General features: G+C 41.0%; 2 protein-coding genes across 9 annotated transcripts; one reads left to right on the top strand and one right to left on the bottom strand.

Moving 5' to 3' along the window:
• Positions 1-1,295: 1,295 nt before the first annotated feature.
• On the bottom strand, positions 1,296-5,269 carry LOC112559696. The gene is given in 6 exon segments (XM_025231030.1): positions 1,296-1,853; positions 3,846-3,881; positions 3,883-4,082; positions 4,299-4,302; positions 4,978-5,097; positions 5,252-5,269. Coding segments are annotated over 6 exon segments (759 nt in total). The 3' UTR covers positions 1,296-1,472.
• A 24-nt stretch (positions 5,270-5,293) lies between these two features.
• On the top strand, positions 5,294-16,528 carry LOC112558801. Of its 8 annotated transcripts, none has more exons than XM_025229475.1 (5): positions 5,307-5,503; positions 5,914-6,699; positions 7,520-7,780; positions 9,390-9,626; positions 16,132-16,528. In XM_025229475.1, exons 2-5 carry the CDS (start codon positions 6,094-6,096, stop codon positions 16,441-16,443), a joined length of 1,416 nt encoding a protein of 471 aa, XP_025085260.1. In that variant the 5' UTR covers positions 5,307-5,503; positions 5,914-6,093; the 3' UTR covers positions 16,444-16,528. The 8 variants fall into 8 exon arrangements, with proteins under 8 accessions (XP_025085265.1, XP_025085264.1, XP_025085260.1 ...); XM_025229474.1 differs by having other exon boundaries at positions 5,307-5,730; XM_025229478.1 differs by having other exon boundaries at positions 5,308-5,730; positions 6,107-6,699.
• Positions 16,529-16,776: the final 248 nt, after the last annotated feature.

The raw sequence follows: 16,776 nt of genomic DNA, 5'->3' as shown, positions 1-16,776 counted from the left end.
GTAAACAAATGTCACGTGCAGAAAAGAACGGCGCGCCCGAGACGAGAGCTGAACCCGACAGCCAACCTTCACTGGGTTGGTGACAGGTGCTAACAGTTGCGCCACCGGACCGCCCCCACCATGGGAATGCGGGACTTTGTCTAGCGGGATATCCCCTCGTCGGCCAGCCTTTCAAACAAGTTGTCACATCCAGATTCTCCATCTATCCTCAGTGTAATTTGGAGAAGCATCGATCGGTACGGCAGGCAGAAGGGTGTTGACCGAAAACTATTTCGAACATAAGTTTCCTTTGTTACATTTACTTAAAAACTTCATGCACTACTGAAATTATGTCGTGGGTCTTATGCATAACTGAATAATTTGGACATGAACTAATATTATCGACTACTATGTTTTCTTTGCCGAATATTATTTGTATGACAAACATTTCTCACTTCACACTTTGACGTTTTCAAATTAAAAAAAAAAATTCAGTTATGTAGAGGTTTCATGACTTAAAATTTTGTTAAAGTGTAAAGAAAGTTTAGCCTCAAAACAAAAACTCATTAGTTCTTGATCCTGTTGCTTTTTTTTTCCCACAGATCCTCAGGACTGCTAGTGGGCCAACCCAGATTAACTATCTGCTTACATTGGGATAAGCAGAGCCTAACACAGCAAGGCTTTCTTAGAGATTGCTTGCCCTCTTCTTGCTGCAAGTGAGCTAGTATTTTTCAAACCCAAATAATAGGATCTTTTGTGGACTCCCTTTACTGCTGATGTAATTAGAATACTGAATGTTGAAAAAAATGAGGTTAAACTACTCCTGATGGCCAATATTTTTTTATCAACTAAAACTTCTGGTTTTACACCTAGAGTGTTTAAGATAACTGGTCTTTTCCTTCCCTAGATATTCTAGTTCTTTAAACATCTAATTGCCATAAGAGATAAATAATTAAGTCTTATCTTCAGTTAGTACTGATGGACATGGCATAAGAGATGGTTAAAAGGAATACTTTCAGAGAACTAAAATTTTATGTGTTCCCTCTCATTCATTATGTTGTACTGGTAAGCTGCATTACTTTATTTGCTAATACTCACTACTCATTAAAGTGCACTGAGCTTACTGACAGGCAGATAAATGCCTTTAAACAGAGTTTCATAGCATTCTTAACAGGTTTTTTAAAAACTGTTATTGCCACTTTTTCAAATAGAATTTGACCTTAACTAGTTAAAAGCAATTCACATCCAAACAACAAATTTGGTATAACTGTATCCAAAGAGAACTTTATGGAATTAAAAAAAAACACACAAAAACACAGATTGCTATCGTTTTAATTTGCTGATAGAGAACGAAACATGAATTTTAAAAAAAATTTGAGTAAAATTTGTACACATCCATCAAAGAGATATATACAATATCAAAGAACACCTAAATGAAAATGAATGCAGCAATTTATATTGTTACAGTTACATGAAACTTGACAACAGCTGTCTTAATACCAGTCTCTGTTAGCGCCAATATTATGATCCCCTGTGTATCGATATTCTTTTCCATCTTGGTTGTACTTGAAAACATATTTTGCTGGAAAATATTCAGCACTGAGATTATACTCAGAGAGCACCTTTTCCCCTGCTTTTTTTAGTGTTTCAGTATCCATCTTCCATATGCTGTTTGTGTCATCTGATTCCAGTGGATAAATTGTCTTTTTAATGACCAGTCGCCCATCAGGATGAAGGGTACAATTCTGCAAATCTGACTCACTTGTAGGAAGGCCTTGTGGAAAGGTGATAGGCACTATTTTTATCAGGTGTTTTACACTTTCCAGTAGTTTATTCACATCAGCTGTGTTTTTATGAATTACAGGCTTCCGCTGCTGCAACATAGGCATGCGCGCGCACACACACACACATATGCACACAATTTGAATAAAAAATAATAAATAATAAATGTGTGATTAATGTAGCACATACACTTATTGAACATGTTCTTCGCACTTGAGACAAGAACAAGACATGGACAGCATACAAAGGACAGAAGAATAAACAACAGTACTGACAACTAATGAAAGACAGATATACAAAATACAATGCAGAATCATGTGACAAATACTAAGACAATTGCCCATGTAACATCAGGACCACCAAGAGCACACAGGCATTGGGGCAAACGACCTCTCCTGGCCCCTTGTAATTGTATAATTCCCCCCCCCATATATAATAATATGCTTACAGTTTGATTATATCTACCTTTCATTCAGTACCGTAATATAGACTGCAAACATTAGGTCAAGTGCAGTAGGATCTACAGCACTACTTGAACAGAGAGTTGTTTACGCCTGAGTGGTTAGTAAATGATAAAAAAATTGCAGTAAAGGATAAAAGCGACTGTCTGAGTTTCCGATAATGTTAGGGAACTCAGTGGCTTGTCTCCAACAACGACATAGTTATTTCTGAAGTCTGTGTGATAGAATCACTAAAGCGGGTAAAGGTCAACAAGTCGTAGGGGCCTTATGAGATCTGTGGGCATGTCTTAGGCTACTTTGTAGTGCAGTTGGGTGGAGTGCTTCAACATCTCTTTCAACTCTCTCTCTAACACCAAACAAAGAATGTACCTTTTTCGTAAGCTCAATAGTTTTTCAGTTAGTCAAGCAATCTTAGACCGTTTCTACCAGTTGTTTATTGAGTCTTTTATCATTTTCATTTATATGCTGGATTCGCAATCTCTATGTCCATGATATCATTTATCAATAAATGTCTGCGCCGCATTCTTAACATCCGATGGCCTGAGAAGATCTCCAATACCGCCCTGTGGGAGAGAACCAACCAAAACCCTGCCAGCCTAGACATCAAGAAGCGAAAGTGGGGCTGGATTGGCCACACCCTACGAAAGCCAGCCGACAATATAACGCGACAAGCTCTGGGCTGGAACCCACAGGGGAGACGCAAGGTTGGGAGACCCAGACAGATGTGGAGACGATCAGTCCACAGAGAGGCAGAGACAGCTGGCATGACATGGTCCCAACTAGAAAGGGATGCCCTGGACCGGGTCCGATGGTGGCGTGTGGTTGCGGCCCTATGCTCCACTGGGGGCAAATAGGAACGAAGAAGAAGAAGAAGATGTCCATGATAGGAACAGTCTGAATAGCATTGTTCACATCTGTTGTAAGATAATTGGTGTCGGACAGAGGGATTTAGCTTCTTTTTGTGATCAACGAACAGTTAGGAAAGTTTCACGCATTTTGTCTGTACCTGAACATGTACTAACAAGAGAATTTATATTACTAAGCACAGGTAAACGCTATTCCATGCCAATATGTAAAAGTAATAGACACCTGAAATCGTTTGTGCCATCTGCTCAACCTCAGATGAAGTGTCAGTGGTGTGTGTGTGTGATGTTGTAGTTGCGCACATGATTATTCTTGATGCAAATTTGTTGTTTGTTTTATAGTATATATAATTTGCCTTCCTTTCCGGTGCTAATGTACATCTTAACGCTACACTTGCAGCGAACATGTTCTACTTTTATTTTTAACTTTACTGTAACTAGAGCACCTTCCCATGTTTAAATTGCCCACTGCACTGACCAAGGCTGGGCCCATTCACAGCTGCTGGGCTCAGGTACACCAGACCCACTGTACTTGTCAAGCCTGCGCAACATATTCCAGCACTGGTGCCAATCTGGTGGCATAGAGCAGTGACCCTCCTCCCACACCTACTCTACTCTCTGCCTCATTGTCCTTTCCACCATCCACTCCCCTATAGTCCCCAGACCCCCACAGTATGAAATTGCCTTCAGGTGAAAGATTTTTGTTATTACTCTCAAACACAACAATTTGGGTTTGCCGTTGAAGGCAGAATAAGAATACCTTTTCGGCTAGTCCAAGATTTTTCATTGCCTTTTTTCTCCCAGTGCGGTCTTCCGTAAAGGGGCCTGACCCTTGTCACCATGTGTAGCATAGATGGTGCCTGCTCTACTTTGCCTGCTTCTTCTTCTTTTCTTTTATTTCGTTCCAAAAGTGGTTGTGCCCATGACAAAATCCTGTGGATCCCGCCATTTTGGAACTTTCTTCCAGCGTACTTGTGTGACCTGACAGACTGATGAGCTCAGCCTGACAACTCTTACAAGCTGAAATAAAAACAGAATCACATTATATTAATAATGAATAAACATATAAATAATATCCTTTTAAACATTACATAGCACAACACTTGTGATAGTTTATGCTCATATAGCTGAGTAAACACCCTGGATCTTGAAAACTGCTCTGGATCTTATACAGGGAACACAAGACCAATAAGTTTAAACCAAGCATGGTTACCACACTATGTAAAACACCAGGAACATCTACTTGCAACAGTCAAGCAGCTTAAGCTGCTGTGGTTTTGCAATGTGCAGCCTGTATGACACCTTGTGAAAGACTGTCCTTCAAGGTACATCGAAGGGTGATCACCACCGCAAGGGCCAGATGAAGAAATGTCTTACAAATGTCAAAGACTGGACTGGTTATCCTATGGAGGACCTGCTCACTATCACTCAAAACAGGTGTGAGTGATGTGGTTTTTCGGTTGTTGCATCTGTTGATGTGTTCCCCCAGCAACAGGTACCAGTCAGGGGATGAATGAATGACTGAATTCGCGCCATGGGAACCTAGTCTGTAACCCTTCCATTAAGTCTCCCATCTGATGGCCTGTCCAGATGTTGGTCAACCACCACTTTCTCTGTTTGCCTTGTTGACGTCCTCCCTCCACACATCCCTGGAGGAATGTTTTGGGCAATGTGTCATGCTAAGCGACATGTCCCAACCAAACTACAATGTAGTTTCCGCCTCCTTACCATGGCGAGCAGAGGTTTCTGGTGACCAACCAGGGTGACGAAAGTCGTTTGTTTCTTTCAGAGATGCGAAGCAGTCTCTGGAAGCATTTCATCTTCAATGTCAACAGCGTTCACGTTTTGCAACATCATGAGAATGACCAGACTAATATAGCTTGAACTTTTACTCGAAGCTTATACTCTTTTTGTTCTAGATCTTGTTCAACCTCGCCACTGCTGCCATGATGTCGAATATCCGACAACACAACTTTCTTTAAACCTTGACGATCTCTTTCACACATACGTATCTAAGAAAGTTCCAAATATAATTTATCTAAATCCATACACATTACATTAAAATTTCCAAGAATCTTTTGCATGCTTTGCTAAAAACTATACATAAGTTCGGTTTGACTGCAGCACAAACTGAAACAGATTTTCCTTTTGCTACTACTTGCTCACCTGCAAAATCGCCGCCATGTTTCTCTTTCTCTTCGATTACGAAACTTAATGTTTCACAGTTTCGAAGTTTACTTTAAGCAAGAGATTTATAAATTATAAAACAAAACTATTTTTTGTAAGTCAGTGTAAAAAGTCTTTTCTGTGGAGACTGTAGTTACGAAGCGAAAAATGATAGTCTGTTATTGCATGATGGGGGCGGTCAGTATGTGCTTTGCCGGTGAAAGTTATCAAACTATAAAAACGTAGAATAAAGTAAGATAAATGTTATATTCCTTAATGATAGCGCACTAAAATACGATACGTGCCAGGATATGTACATTTCAGCTTCATGGAAGATCTAGAACATATTCAAAGTTGAATGTTTAAAGCAGATCCCAACTCAGGCTCGTATAACGTGGGAAATACGAAAAGTGTCCGCAATGACCACATCATTAACATCTGTTGACAACTTCAGCAAAAAGTACCCGCGAGCTTGAAAGGTTGACCGCATTTAAACTTACTTTAAACCCGCATGCTTTTATTGAAAGAGGTGCATTTTCAGTGGAAGTTCAATGCAAGAGGTACAAGACAAATGTTGGTGAAAAAGGTATTTTATTCCCCAGAAATTAGTTTTTTTATATTAATAATATATGTATTTAACACCGATTGGTTTTCTCTGCCAGTTGTACCAGGTCTAGTATAGTGTCTGTCCAAATGAAGTCAGTTAGGAACCAGCGTGTTTCAAATGATGCACAGAGGAATTTAAAGACTTCAGCCCAACCCTTTAAAAAATCACAGAGGGAGGGAGTAATCTAGAAACCATGAACATGACTCCTGGATGACACAGGCAAGTTGGTATAACTATGTCACACACAGATTTGGATGATGTGGATGCCACGCCTAGTGGGGTCTCTCTTGAAACCACCATTACCTTCTTGCCCGATCTTGTGCTCAGCGGTATCTTCCAGTATTTGTACTGGAAGGAAAAGATAATGGCAGTGGAAGCCTTCCCAGCATGGAGCAGAATTCTGGACTCTTCATTAGGCTGGAAACATTTTGAAAATGACCGCAGCTATGCACACTCCTTTAAGGCTCTCATGTCACCCAACTACTTATTTGAAGAAATCACATGTATTGCACAGTATGGACAGTTCTTCATCCATGGTGTTATATGGCTGCAAAAGTTTCTACCCACTGACAATCCTGAGGAAACTGACTTTGCTCTGCTAGGGGCTTTAGAGACACACTGTTTTCGTCTAAAGTCACTGGCCATCTACCACCCACCCAACCTCTCCTCCTCCTCCATTATCCTGTCTTTTGTGCCCTACATCCAACCTCTGCAGAAGATGTTCAGCTTCAGCCCCTCCCTGAAGCTCAGTTTCTACCGTTTGCTCTACTCCTCTGTGGAAGCTCACACTGGTGCCCTCGACCTTCTTCACTTCTATCTCACTCACAATGTGCTGCAGAAGGTGAGGCAGAGGTACAACTCAAGTCAAAGTATGTTCTACAGATGTACAAAATGTTTTAGTTATTTTCACCAGTTTTCTTCAATTGTAGCTGAGGCTGAGATAGTTTGATGTTTCCTATTGTGTTATAGCAAGTTTAATGAGTAGCAGAGATTTGTTTCAACTAAATGCTGTCTCACAGCAAAATAACAAGTCTGTCCCTATAGTATAATTTGGGCACGCATCAACAAGACTATAACAAAAGTTTGTTTATAAGGGTAACAAAATAAGCAAAAGTTATGCTTTTTTACATCTAGCCTTTAATCTAAAGACAGGAAACACTACTTTGCTACAAAACAAAGGCATTAAAATAAGGGAAAATTAATTTTTAAAGAGGAAAAATTGGTTTATATACAAAGATGTGGTTGATGTTAATTCTTCATCGATTTTTGACTAACAGATAAGTAGCACTTGGTGCATGATAATTTTTCCCATGGTTAGTAATGGTATTTACATTGGGTGGAGGTCTCTGCAAGTGATCAAAGGTTTTGATATAGGTTTTGGAGAAGTCCTGCTTTGAACTAGTATAGACTGAATTCTGTTAGTTTGAGTTGTGAAAAAAAACCTAAAAGGCTATTGCATAGAAGTGTGCCTTAAACTTGCTAGAATGGTTCCCGTGTTCAGGTAGCAAGAATATAACAAGAATTGCGGTTTACATACTTTTGTCTACTTGAATAACGGGTTTCATTTTTTTGAGGATAAATTTTCATCGTTCCTTGCTATACATGACATTTTGTTACTTCGTTGGTAGGTTATATACTGTGTTTTCCCTCCTGAATGACAGGTTGCCTGCCTGGACTTTTCTCATGGACTGATTTTGGCATCTTCAGTTCATCCTCTGAACTATCTTGTCTACTGCATGTCTCTACGTGTGCTCAAATGCCCCATCCAAAATCTGAACACTCTGATTTTGCAACAACTTGTAGAATTCAGCCTGCAGGAGCTGTACCTGACCAGTGATGAGCATACCCTTACTCTGAATTATGTTGAGAAATCAGCCATTGACTGGCATGCCCTGCAACTCATACCTGGGCGGAAACTAAAGGCAGGTTTCCACACTGGTCTTAATCAGATTCTTGTTTTTACAAATCTTCCTATTTTCTTTGTCAGATTTTAAAAGAACTTAGAACAAAGTCAATCCACAAAATCAGAAAGATCATGGTTTCTTTAGCAGTTGCACAGTGCACAGAGATGTGAATAATCCAGTAAATGATCTAGTGTTGTATAGTGAAGGTTAATGTCACCTGCACTCTACAGCGCCTTTCAGACGAGACAATTAATAAAATCAAAACACAGACAACAGTTTAAACTTTAGAAATATAATATAATTTAGAAAATCAAAATAAAAGAAGAAAACAAAAAAATAAATAAACACAATACAAAACGATTCCTAATTTTCCAACCCCACAATTCGTACACACGTTTCTTCCAACAGTTTCAAAAGTATTCAATCCTCTCGTCCAGTTTCTCTCAAAGTCTCCACTTGAAACGGCACAATGTTTTCACTTCTAACATGTACCATATATCCACGTGAAAAAAGTACACAAAGTTTCCACTTCGTCTTGTAGTTATATCCAAAGGTAACTCCAAAAGGTAAATCCAGAAGTAAATCCACAAGAAAATTCACAAGAAAATCCAAAAGTAAATCCAAAAGTAAAAATCCACAAGAAAACTTCACAAGAAAACTTCAACAGGTTCAATGTAACAAAACACAAAGAAGTCTGGTACTTCAAGTCGGTTCAGGACTTATACACACAATCCAAGTCTGGTCAGGACTTGTACACACAGGTCTACAACACCAAGTCCGTCAAGACTGGTTACAAAGCAATAGCCGTCCGCTCCGGACGCACTGACAACACCAAGAAGACTCCCCCTTCTTCCCGCTCCCGTCAAGGAAAAACCCCAATCAAACCACACACATCCAACACACTATCACCCTCTTTCCTTTGTTCAAAGTAACCACCAAACAACCTATCAACAGAACTTAATTACACAAAGACCGGCTGGCCATCCCTGTATGGCGCGGCACGCCTCAGACTGTTGACACTAACAGCCCCAGTGATAGCTGTCTTTACCACCTCACCCGAACAATTACTTTTACTAATTAAAAAAAAACATGTAAAAAAATACATCTCAGCAGGTTTGTGACAGTTAACTAGGCTCGTGTAATAGATTACCAAGATGCACACTTGCTGATACAGCTCAGTACAAAATACCATTTCCAGATAACCTGTTCTATTTTTGAGATGCAATCTTGCAACCATAAACATGTACTGAAAGAGATCACAAAACTCCATAGATATGCTTACATCATTGACCATTTAAACTACAGCCAGTAGGAGATCCAAAATAGGACATACAAAACTCCATGGATATGCTTACATCATTGACTTTTTACAGCTAGTGTGAGATAAGAAATGCTTTTAAGTTGGAGGTAAATCTACAGTAATTATTACCTCTTTCCATGCATGACAAGTTGTGTGCTTGTACCTATGATAACAGAACAAGAGTATTTACACAGATTTAGGGAAATGACGTCTTGTGATGTTTAAGTTCTGTGCTGAGCTCAACATTTTTATTTTTTGAGCTTGGTATTGCTTGACAACAGAACTTGAACATCCACACTGTCTTAAAGTAGTTACTGTCTGTTTCAGGTGCACTATGTGTTCAAGAACAGGTCAGTTTATCCAGTGCACATGTGCCCAAATCCCTACGCACGCAGCTTGGTATTTGACAGTCTTTGTTCCAGCATCTCTAGGGCACTCTTGCTGTCTGTAGCTGATATGTATGGAGCCACACTAGAACACGTTGCCTTCATCCTAGCCATCTGGGATCCTCTTGTGCCTTTCTCGGATTTGGAGGACCTGCCTACTAATATCCAGGCAAACAATGTGCATTATATTACTTGTGTTTGGCATAAGAAAACTAGACATAATTGTCCTTAAAGAAATGTTCATGAAAAAATTTTTTTTTTTTTTTTTTTAATCACATAATGCTAGATAAGTTGGGACCTATTGTACAGTGTTACCTAACAGACCTGAAGCTGAAGCTAATGCAAAGTGACTCTTAAACACTCCCTTCAAACATTCACTTTGATTTAAAGAAGCTGCAAGACCCAAACATTGCAGCAGTCTTCAAGGCCACAGTTAGAGGAAAATTTGCCGTGCTGAACCTGGTGGACTGTGATGTAGACACCCTCTCTGGAAACATCAAAGAGGTGTTAATGTCAACAGCCCAGGAGGTTCTAAGGTGACATAGGAATAAGAAACAGCCATGGATCATGAACAACATCCTAGATCTCTGTGACCAAAGAATGGCAGTGAAGAGGAAAAAGAAAAGCAAACCCGAAGCAGCTTCCAAATATAAAGAGGCGAACTGTGCCTTCAAGAAAGGAATGAAGGCAGCTAGGGAGAACTGAATTGAGAGCCAATGCCAGGCCATAGAGCAGGTATGGGCAATTAATTTTCTCAAGGGGCCCCAGGGGTGGGCAATTAATTTTCCCAAGGGGCCGCATGAGAAATTGGGATGGTTTTAGAGGGCCGGACTAATATAGTTAACTCAGTTTTGCCCAATACTATATATATATAGTATATGCAACTCTGAATGGGCGGGCGGGCCAGCAGGCAGGCCGGTCAGAGACAGGAGGCGGGCCGGATGCGGGCCGCCCCTTGCCCAGGTCTGCCATAGAGGATGGAATGGCACAAGGTGACAGTAAGAAGGCCTGTCAACTTCTAGCGATCCTCACTAAGACAGATCAGCACAAGACCTCAGGCATCAAATACAGCAATGGCAACCTCACAGAAACCAATGCTGTTCTCAACCGATGGAATGAGTACTGCAAGAATGTATACAACTTCCAGCTGAAGACCGACACCAACATCCTCCAAAACATACAGACTAGATGCAGTGAACCTGCAAACCTACCAGTCCTATGGGAAAGGTCGAAAGAGCTGTGCTTAGTCTGATGGGAAGAAAGTTGCCAGGCATTGATAATGTGCCAGCTGAATTGCTCAAGAAGCATAGGGAAGAAGCTACAAAGGCCCTGACTGTCATGTGCCAAATAGTCTGGGAAGGCAAGGCCCAAAGAATGGACGCAGTCACTAATCATACCCCTCCCCCCAAAAAATGGAAACAGCAAACAGTGGCAGAACTACAGAGCCATAAGCCTTATCAGCCCCCAAGCAAAATCATACTGAAGGTCATACAGAACTGCACCACAACTACAGAAGAGCTGTTAGCAGAAGAGCAGGCTTGCTTCAGACCACATACAAGGACAGTCGAGCAGATCTTCGACTGTGGCATTCTTATAGAACAGCATCTTTAGCATCAGCAGAACCTCTACCACAACTTCATTGACTTTTAAAGGGCATTTGACACAGTCTGCCATAAGGGGCTATGATGTGATCCGAAAATTCAATATCAAAGGCCTCGTTCAGGTCATCGAAGTGCTGTACAATAACTCAGCTAGTACAGTACTGCTGAACAACCAGAGTAGGCGTACATCAAGGATGCTCCCTATCACCACTGCTATTTAATATCTTCTTGAAGAACATTATGCGTGAAACCTCCACGACGATCATACTTCCATTTCAACTGGTGGAAAACCGATCCGCAACCCCCGCTGCACAAATGACAGAGATCTGTAAACAAGCACTAACAAAGAACTGCAAAACCTCACCAACAGACTGACAGACAGTTCAAATGCATATGGAATGGAGACCAGCACTGAAAAGAGCAAAGTTATGGTCAAAGGCAGCGGCAAAGCAGAGATTCACATGAATGGGGTACAGCTCCGAGAGGTCAGATACTTCCCCGTCCGATATCCACATCAGGATCACAACAGCAACAGCAGCGATGGCTAGACTAGATAGGATCTGGCATAGTCATAAGATAAGGTTTACTACTAAGTACAAGCTGTACAAATCCCTGGTAGTGCCAATCCTGTACTACAGATGTGACTTGGGGACTCTGCTCCCTGACAGAAAGGAGAGAAGAATCCAGGCATTTGAGAACAAGTCCCTGCTCTGGATCTCATAAAGAGAACATAGAACCAATGACTTTGTACAAAACAAGATGGCTACAGTTGTAGGACACCAGGAACCTCTACTTTCAACAGTCAAGTGACTTAAGCTGGTCTTCTTTGGCCATGTGACTTGGCATGACACCTTGTGGAAGACACCTTGGAGGATAATTGATGCTGTGGTGGCCAGAGATAAAACTGTCTCACAAACATCACAGACTGGACTGGTCATCCTGTACAGTAGGACCTGCTTGCTATTGCCAGCTGCCGCATCGATCCATGCTCCCACCAAGGATAGGTGCTGGTTAAGGAACAGCTGACTGACTGACACTGAGGCAATGAATGTCTGTGAATTGCTAAACTTTGTCATGTACAAGGACCTCTGATCATTCATGGCTGTGCACAACATGCAATAGTCCTTTCATTCAACAAGTCCTATCTATTTTTAATTACAGCTATAATGCGCTATCATTGCAACTCACTCTTAGCACATGTGGCACAAGGTATTCACCAAAAAAAGGACTGATGTACACAGATCATGCTGTTGATTAATTCTGACCTTGACAATGACAGTCATATTGAAGCATATTGTCCTGCTTTTACTGATTATTTTTCTCCTTTGCTTTAAAGCTATCTCAACTTTTTGTTCAAGCTTGCTATGGATTATATATCTTGGATTTGGAGTGGCGGGGGTTGTCGTGCCTAGAAAATGCAATTAGGTGTCTTTTCATGAACTGTGGGCCACATGGGATTAGGATATCATGTCAACTGTATAGAATAATTATGGTGGCCATTTCAAAGTTTTCATTTACTGACGGTTGTATGTGATGGTGCATCAATGTTTCCCAGCTATAACATGTTAAAAAAATAAAAATTTTCAGGCCCTCCTTGCCCTAGTTAAAATTGTTAAGAGTTCTGAGACCCTGTGTTCAAATGTTTAGGGGTTTTTGCCCTATCCACCCATCATCAAGTCTTTTCGACCAGTAGCACAAAAAAAAGCACACGGTATTGCACATTTGTTAACATTATTATAACTTTAATCCCTGATATCATGTTTTTATGTGTATAAAAGTATGATACTGACTTTTGAAACAAGGAATGATGAAATGTCACCTTTTAGTTTTATGTCTGGTTTATTACACATAGCCTTCTGACCTAAACTCTAAGGTTTACATGATGATGCCTAATTATTTTTTTTCAGACCCTGGGCAAATTTTCTTTTCAGTTAGAGTATGCTTATGTGATTTATGCAGGTTTCTACGCTGGTACTTAATGCAAAGAGATTCAGCAACATAGGCCACTGGTATCTGAGCAGTTGAAGCTAGGCAGTGTCCATTGCATGCAGGGTTATTCCCCACTTTGGGCTTGCAGCATCTTTATTCTACTGTTGGTTTACAGTGAATTACAGAAGGTGCATGAGGCATACATGCCTACAATCTTTACACACATAGGAAAAAATTTGAAAATATGTTTAAAATTGGTCGACCCTCTCTAATTTGTTAATGATCTCAACACTTTATATGTGTAGTTTGAGGTGAAAGACTTCAGCGAGGAAGTAGACATCTGCTCTTCACTGTCACAGTCTGCAAGGGAGAGGACAGTTCTTTTTTTATTTCAACCTGTGTAAAGCTCCTGGACCTGACAGCATGAGAGGCAAGGTTCTAAGGAGTGTGCTAGTCAGCCAGGTCATTTCATTGGTTCATTCCTTGACTAGTACCTCCTCTCGTTGGGAAGGTGGGGAAGGGGCTGGGGAACATGGATAGATGCCACAACTGGTAATAGCGAGCAGGTCCTGCCGTACAGGATGACCAGTCTGTGACGTTTGTAAGACAGTTCTTCCTCCGGTCACCACGGCTTTGTCACCAATACAGTGAAGGTTGGCTGCCCAGAGTTCATTTCTCGTCTCGGGCACGCTGTTCTTTCTCTGCACTTGGCATCTGTTTACAGGGCTGGCTGCCTTGCCGTAATATAGCCTCAGTTGCTGACACGTCGTAAAACACCAATTCCCCCCCTCACCACGGCTTTGACTTTCCTCCAAGGCGGCAAACCAGACCAGCTTACATCACTTGACTGTTTCAAGTAGAGGTTCCTGCATTCCTAGGAATGTGGCAACAGTGCTTTGTACAAAGTCGTGGGTTTTATGTTCTCTGTAGGAGTTCCGGAGCAGCCTCCTTGCTCGTGAATGCCTGGATTCTCCTTTTTGTATTAGCAGAGCCCATGATTTACATCCATAGAGCAGGAAATATGGACTCTACTCCACTGTAAAATGTAAAGAAGTAAACTAGTCAGTAAAAGAGGGTATTAGTCAGCTAGGTGGTATAAAGTGTAAAGGAGTGCTAGTCAGCTAGGTCAGAGATTCTTAACTTTTTTCAAAATGTACCTCCAAAGGGTGAAAGTATGTTTGTTTGTACCCTCGCACATAAGTTCACACATAAAAATACTTATTTTCATAATGGCGTGTGCTTATTTATATTGCTGCATATCCCTTCGTAACTATTGCTGTATTCAGGGCTTCTGCTAAGGCTAAATTCTTTGGGGTCCCAGGGACCCCTTCTTCAGATTTTTAAGGGGTCCCTGTTCTTCGCCCAAAAATTGAAGGGGTCCTCAGAACTTTTAATGCGTACTGTACGCAACTTTTTGCGTAAGCAGAAGCCCTGCTGTATCTCTACCACAAGTTGAGAACCGCAGAGCTAGGTGATGTCTTTACCAGACTTTTCCATGACACGCACTGTCCCCCACTTATGGTCCACATCAACAATCACACTGGTGCCATACAAACCTGATGCTATGGCCTTGAAAGACTCTGAGCCTGTGGCTGTCTTGTCTGTTGTGGCCAAGTGTTCGGAGTGAGTTGTATTCAGCTTGATCGCTTCCGCTGTGGCTGATTGCTCTGCAGTTTGCTTACAGGCTATTTTTCAGCAGGGGGCTGGGGAGTGTCTGATGCCACTCTTACTCTTTTAGATGCTATCCTACAGCACTTGGACACCTCTGGCCTGGCACATACACCCTTGTGCAAATTGAAACAAAACTATTTGGTCATTTTTTTGCGCGTGCTTAAGCTGCTTTATTAAACTACATACATATTTTAGCTGTTTGTTTACTCCATGACAGGATGCTTACTTTGTAATGTGGAGCCACAACTTTCAGGGTTGAGGCAATAATATTGATGGTTTTGCGTCACAAGTGACTGCACCATACTTTTAAATAAACAGCATATCCAATCATTTCCAAACCAGATGCCTTCTAAGATTGACGTTACACCCAAAAAGCATTCAAGCATTGTGACTTTACATGAGCACAGTGGAAAGACCTACAGAAACATGGCCAAGACTGTTGGTGTTGGTTTAGCCACTGGTACAAAGACCCTAAAATCCAGCAAGTGCTCAAAATTGGTGGATTCAATGCAAAATCACATCAGCTTGCTGCTGAAAAATCAAGGTCATATCATGATGTGAGTGAATTAATATTATTACAAAAACTTGAACTGATTTCTTGCTGTTTTTCAAGTTGGTTTCAATTACTTTGCACAAGGGTGTTGCTCAGGTCCTGTTTAAATGATATCCTACAACACTCGACACCTCTGGCACGTGTCTGGGTTAGGGTCTAAAGACTTAAGACTTTTTCAAGTGCTTTTGATAAGGTCCCGCCACATCGCCTAGTAAGGCAATTACTTGATATGGACAACAGCACCAGCCTAGTCTTATGGATGATACTGTTCTAGAAGAATTAGGCCACAGAATGGATCTGAGAGTTCCGGCGAGAGATATTGCTGAGTCATGTTCATCTAGCAGGGTAGATTTCTCAGTGAATGAAATGATTCTGTTAATGATTGTCCACATGGTAATCCCTCAATAGTGCGTGATTTCTCATCCTGTTCCCTGTGTACACTGAGTTTACAATTAACACTACTCGAAAACTTGTGAAACATGCAGACAACATGGCCTACTTCACAGCTGAAGTCTCTGACCGAGTACTTTGCCTGCATGAGGTAAGCTGGAGAACTGGGGTTTGGTCACAGCTTGTAATGTAAATGGAGTAAAGGTTTTTATCCAGATTTCGATGGTTTTGATAGAACAGGGCATCTGTAGTACAAATCCTGAAACTCCTTGAAGAAGAAATGCTAATTCATTAAAACTTTTTGAACTAGCCTTCCTCTAGCCAAAACTGTATGTTTACAGTTCACGGCATCTAGACTGAAGTGTGCAGACTGTGTTGCTTAACCTCATCATTTATCTGTTTTACAGTACATGGTGACTAAAGTGTGTGCAGACTGTGCTGCTAAACCTCATCATGTATCTATGTTCACAGTACATGGCGTCTAGGCTGAAGTGTGTGCAGACTGTGCTGCTTAACCTCATCATTTATCTGTTTTACAGTACATGGCGTCTAGGCTGAAGTGTGTGCAGACTGTGCTGCTTAACCTCGTCATCCCAAAAGATGCACTTATCACCCTGGCTCAGCATGCCCCAGCTCTCAAGACGCTGCTTGTCTATGAACATAAAATTTTCTTTGGCAGACATGCAGTCAACACAGTAGAGGAAATAGAGGAACTGAAAAGCATAATTTCTGAGGCACTTGGATATTCCTGGAAACCTGTGAAACAAGATGACACTTTATATAAACTATCTTGCTATAGGCAGAATCTGCTGTTTGAGGATAATGTTTGCCAGTCGGAGGGTTTCTGGTGAACATTGCAGACATCTGTTGGTCACAAGCCAGAGCTGGCCACCATGCTGTTTTCAAAATCTAATAATAAAAGACAAGTCTTTAAAATTGTGTTTATTTTCAACTGATAAAAAGGAATTGACATCTGAGAACCATAACTCATTGCTCACACAAAGAACTGCAGTGAAATTGCTGTCAATAATGAACACTACAGATTAATCTGTTTACCTGACGCACATAAGCCCACCCACCAACACACCTCTGCCATCTGCATGCAGAATATTCCCTTACATAGCAACAAAAATAAGCAGGTGCTGAGCTAGTTTCAAATATAAAATTTCAATATGGAGAAAATA

The sequence above is a fragment of the Pomacea canaliculata genome, linkage group LG3, assembly GCF_003073045.1.
Source record: "Pomacea canaliculata isolate SZHN2017 linkage group LG3, ASM307304v1, whole genome shotgun sequence".
NCBI lineage: Eukaryota > Metazoa > Mollusca > Gastropoda > Architaenioglossa > Ampullariidae > Pomacea > Pomacea canaliculata.
Note: the sequence above shows the minus strand (reverse complement) of the source record. Positions and strands in the feature narration are given on the sequence as shown.

Coding starts and splice junctions, on each gene's coding strand:
- LOC112558801 (XM_025229475.1), top strand. CDS start 6,094: ATGTCACACACAGATTTGGATGATGTGGATGCCACGCCTAGTGGGGTC. Junction 6,700..7,519: donor CTCACAATGTGCTGCAGAAG/GTGAGGCAGAGG, acceptor CCTGAATGACAG/GTTGCCTGCCTGGACTTTTC. Junction 9,627..16,131: donor CTAATATCCAGGCAAACAAT/GTGCATTATATT, acceptor TCTGTTTTACAG/TACATGGCGTCTAGGCTGAA.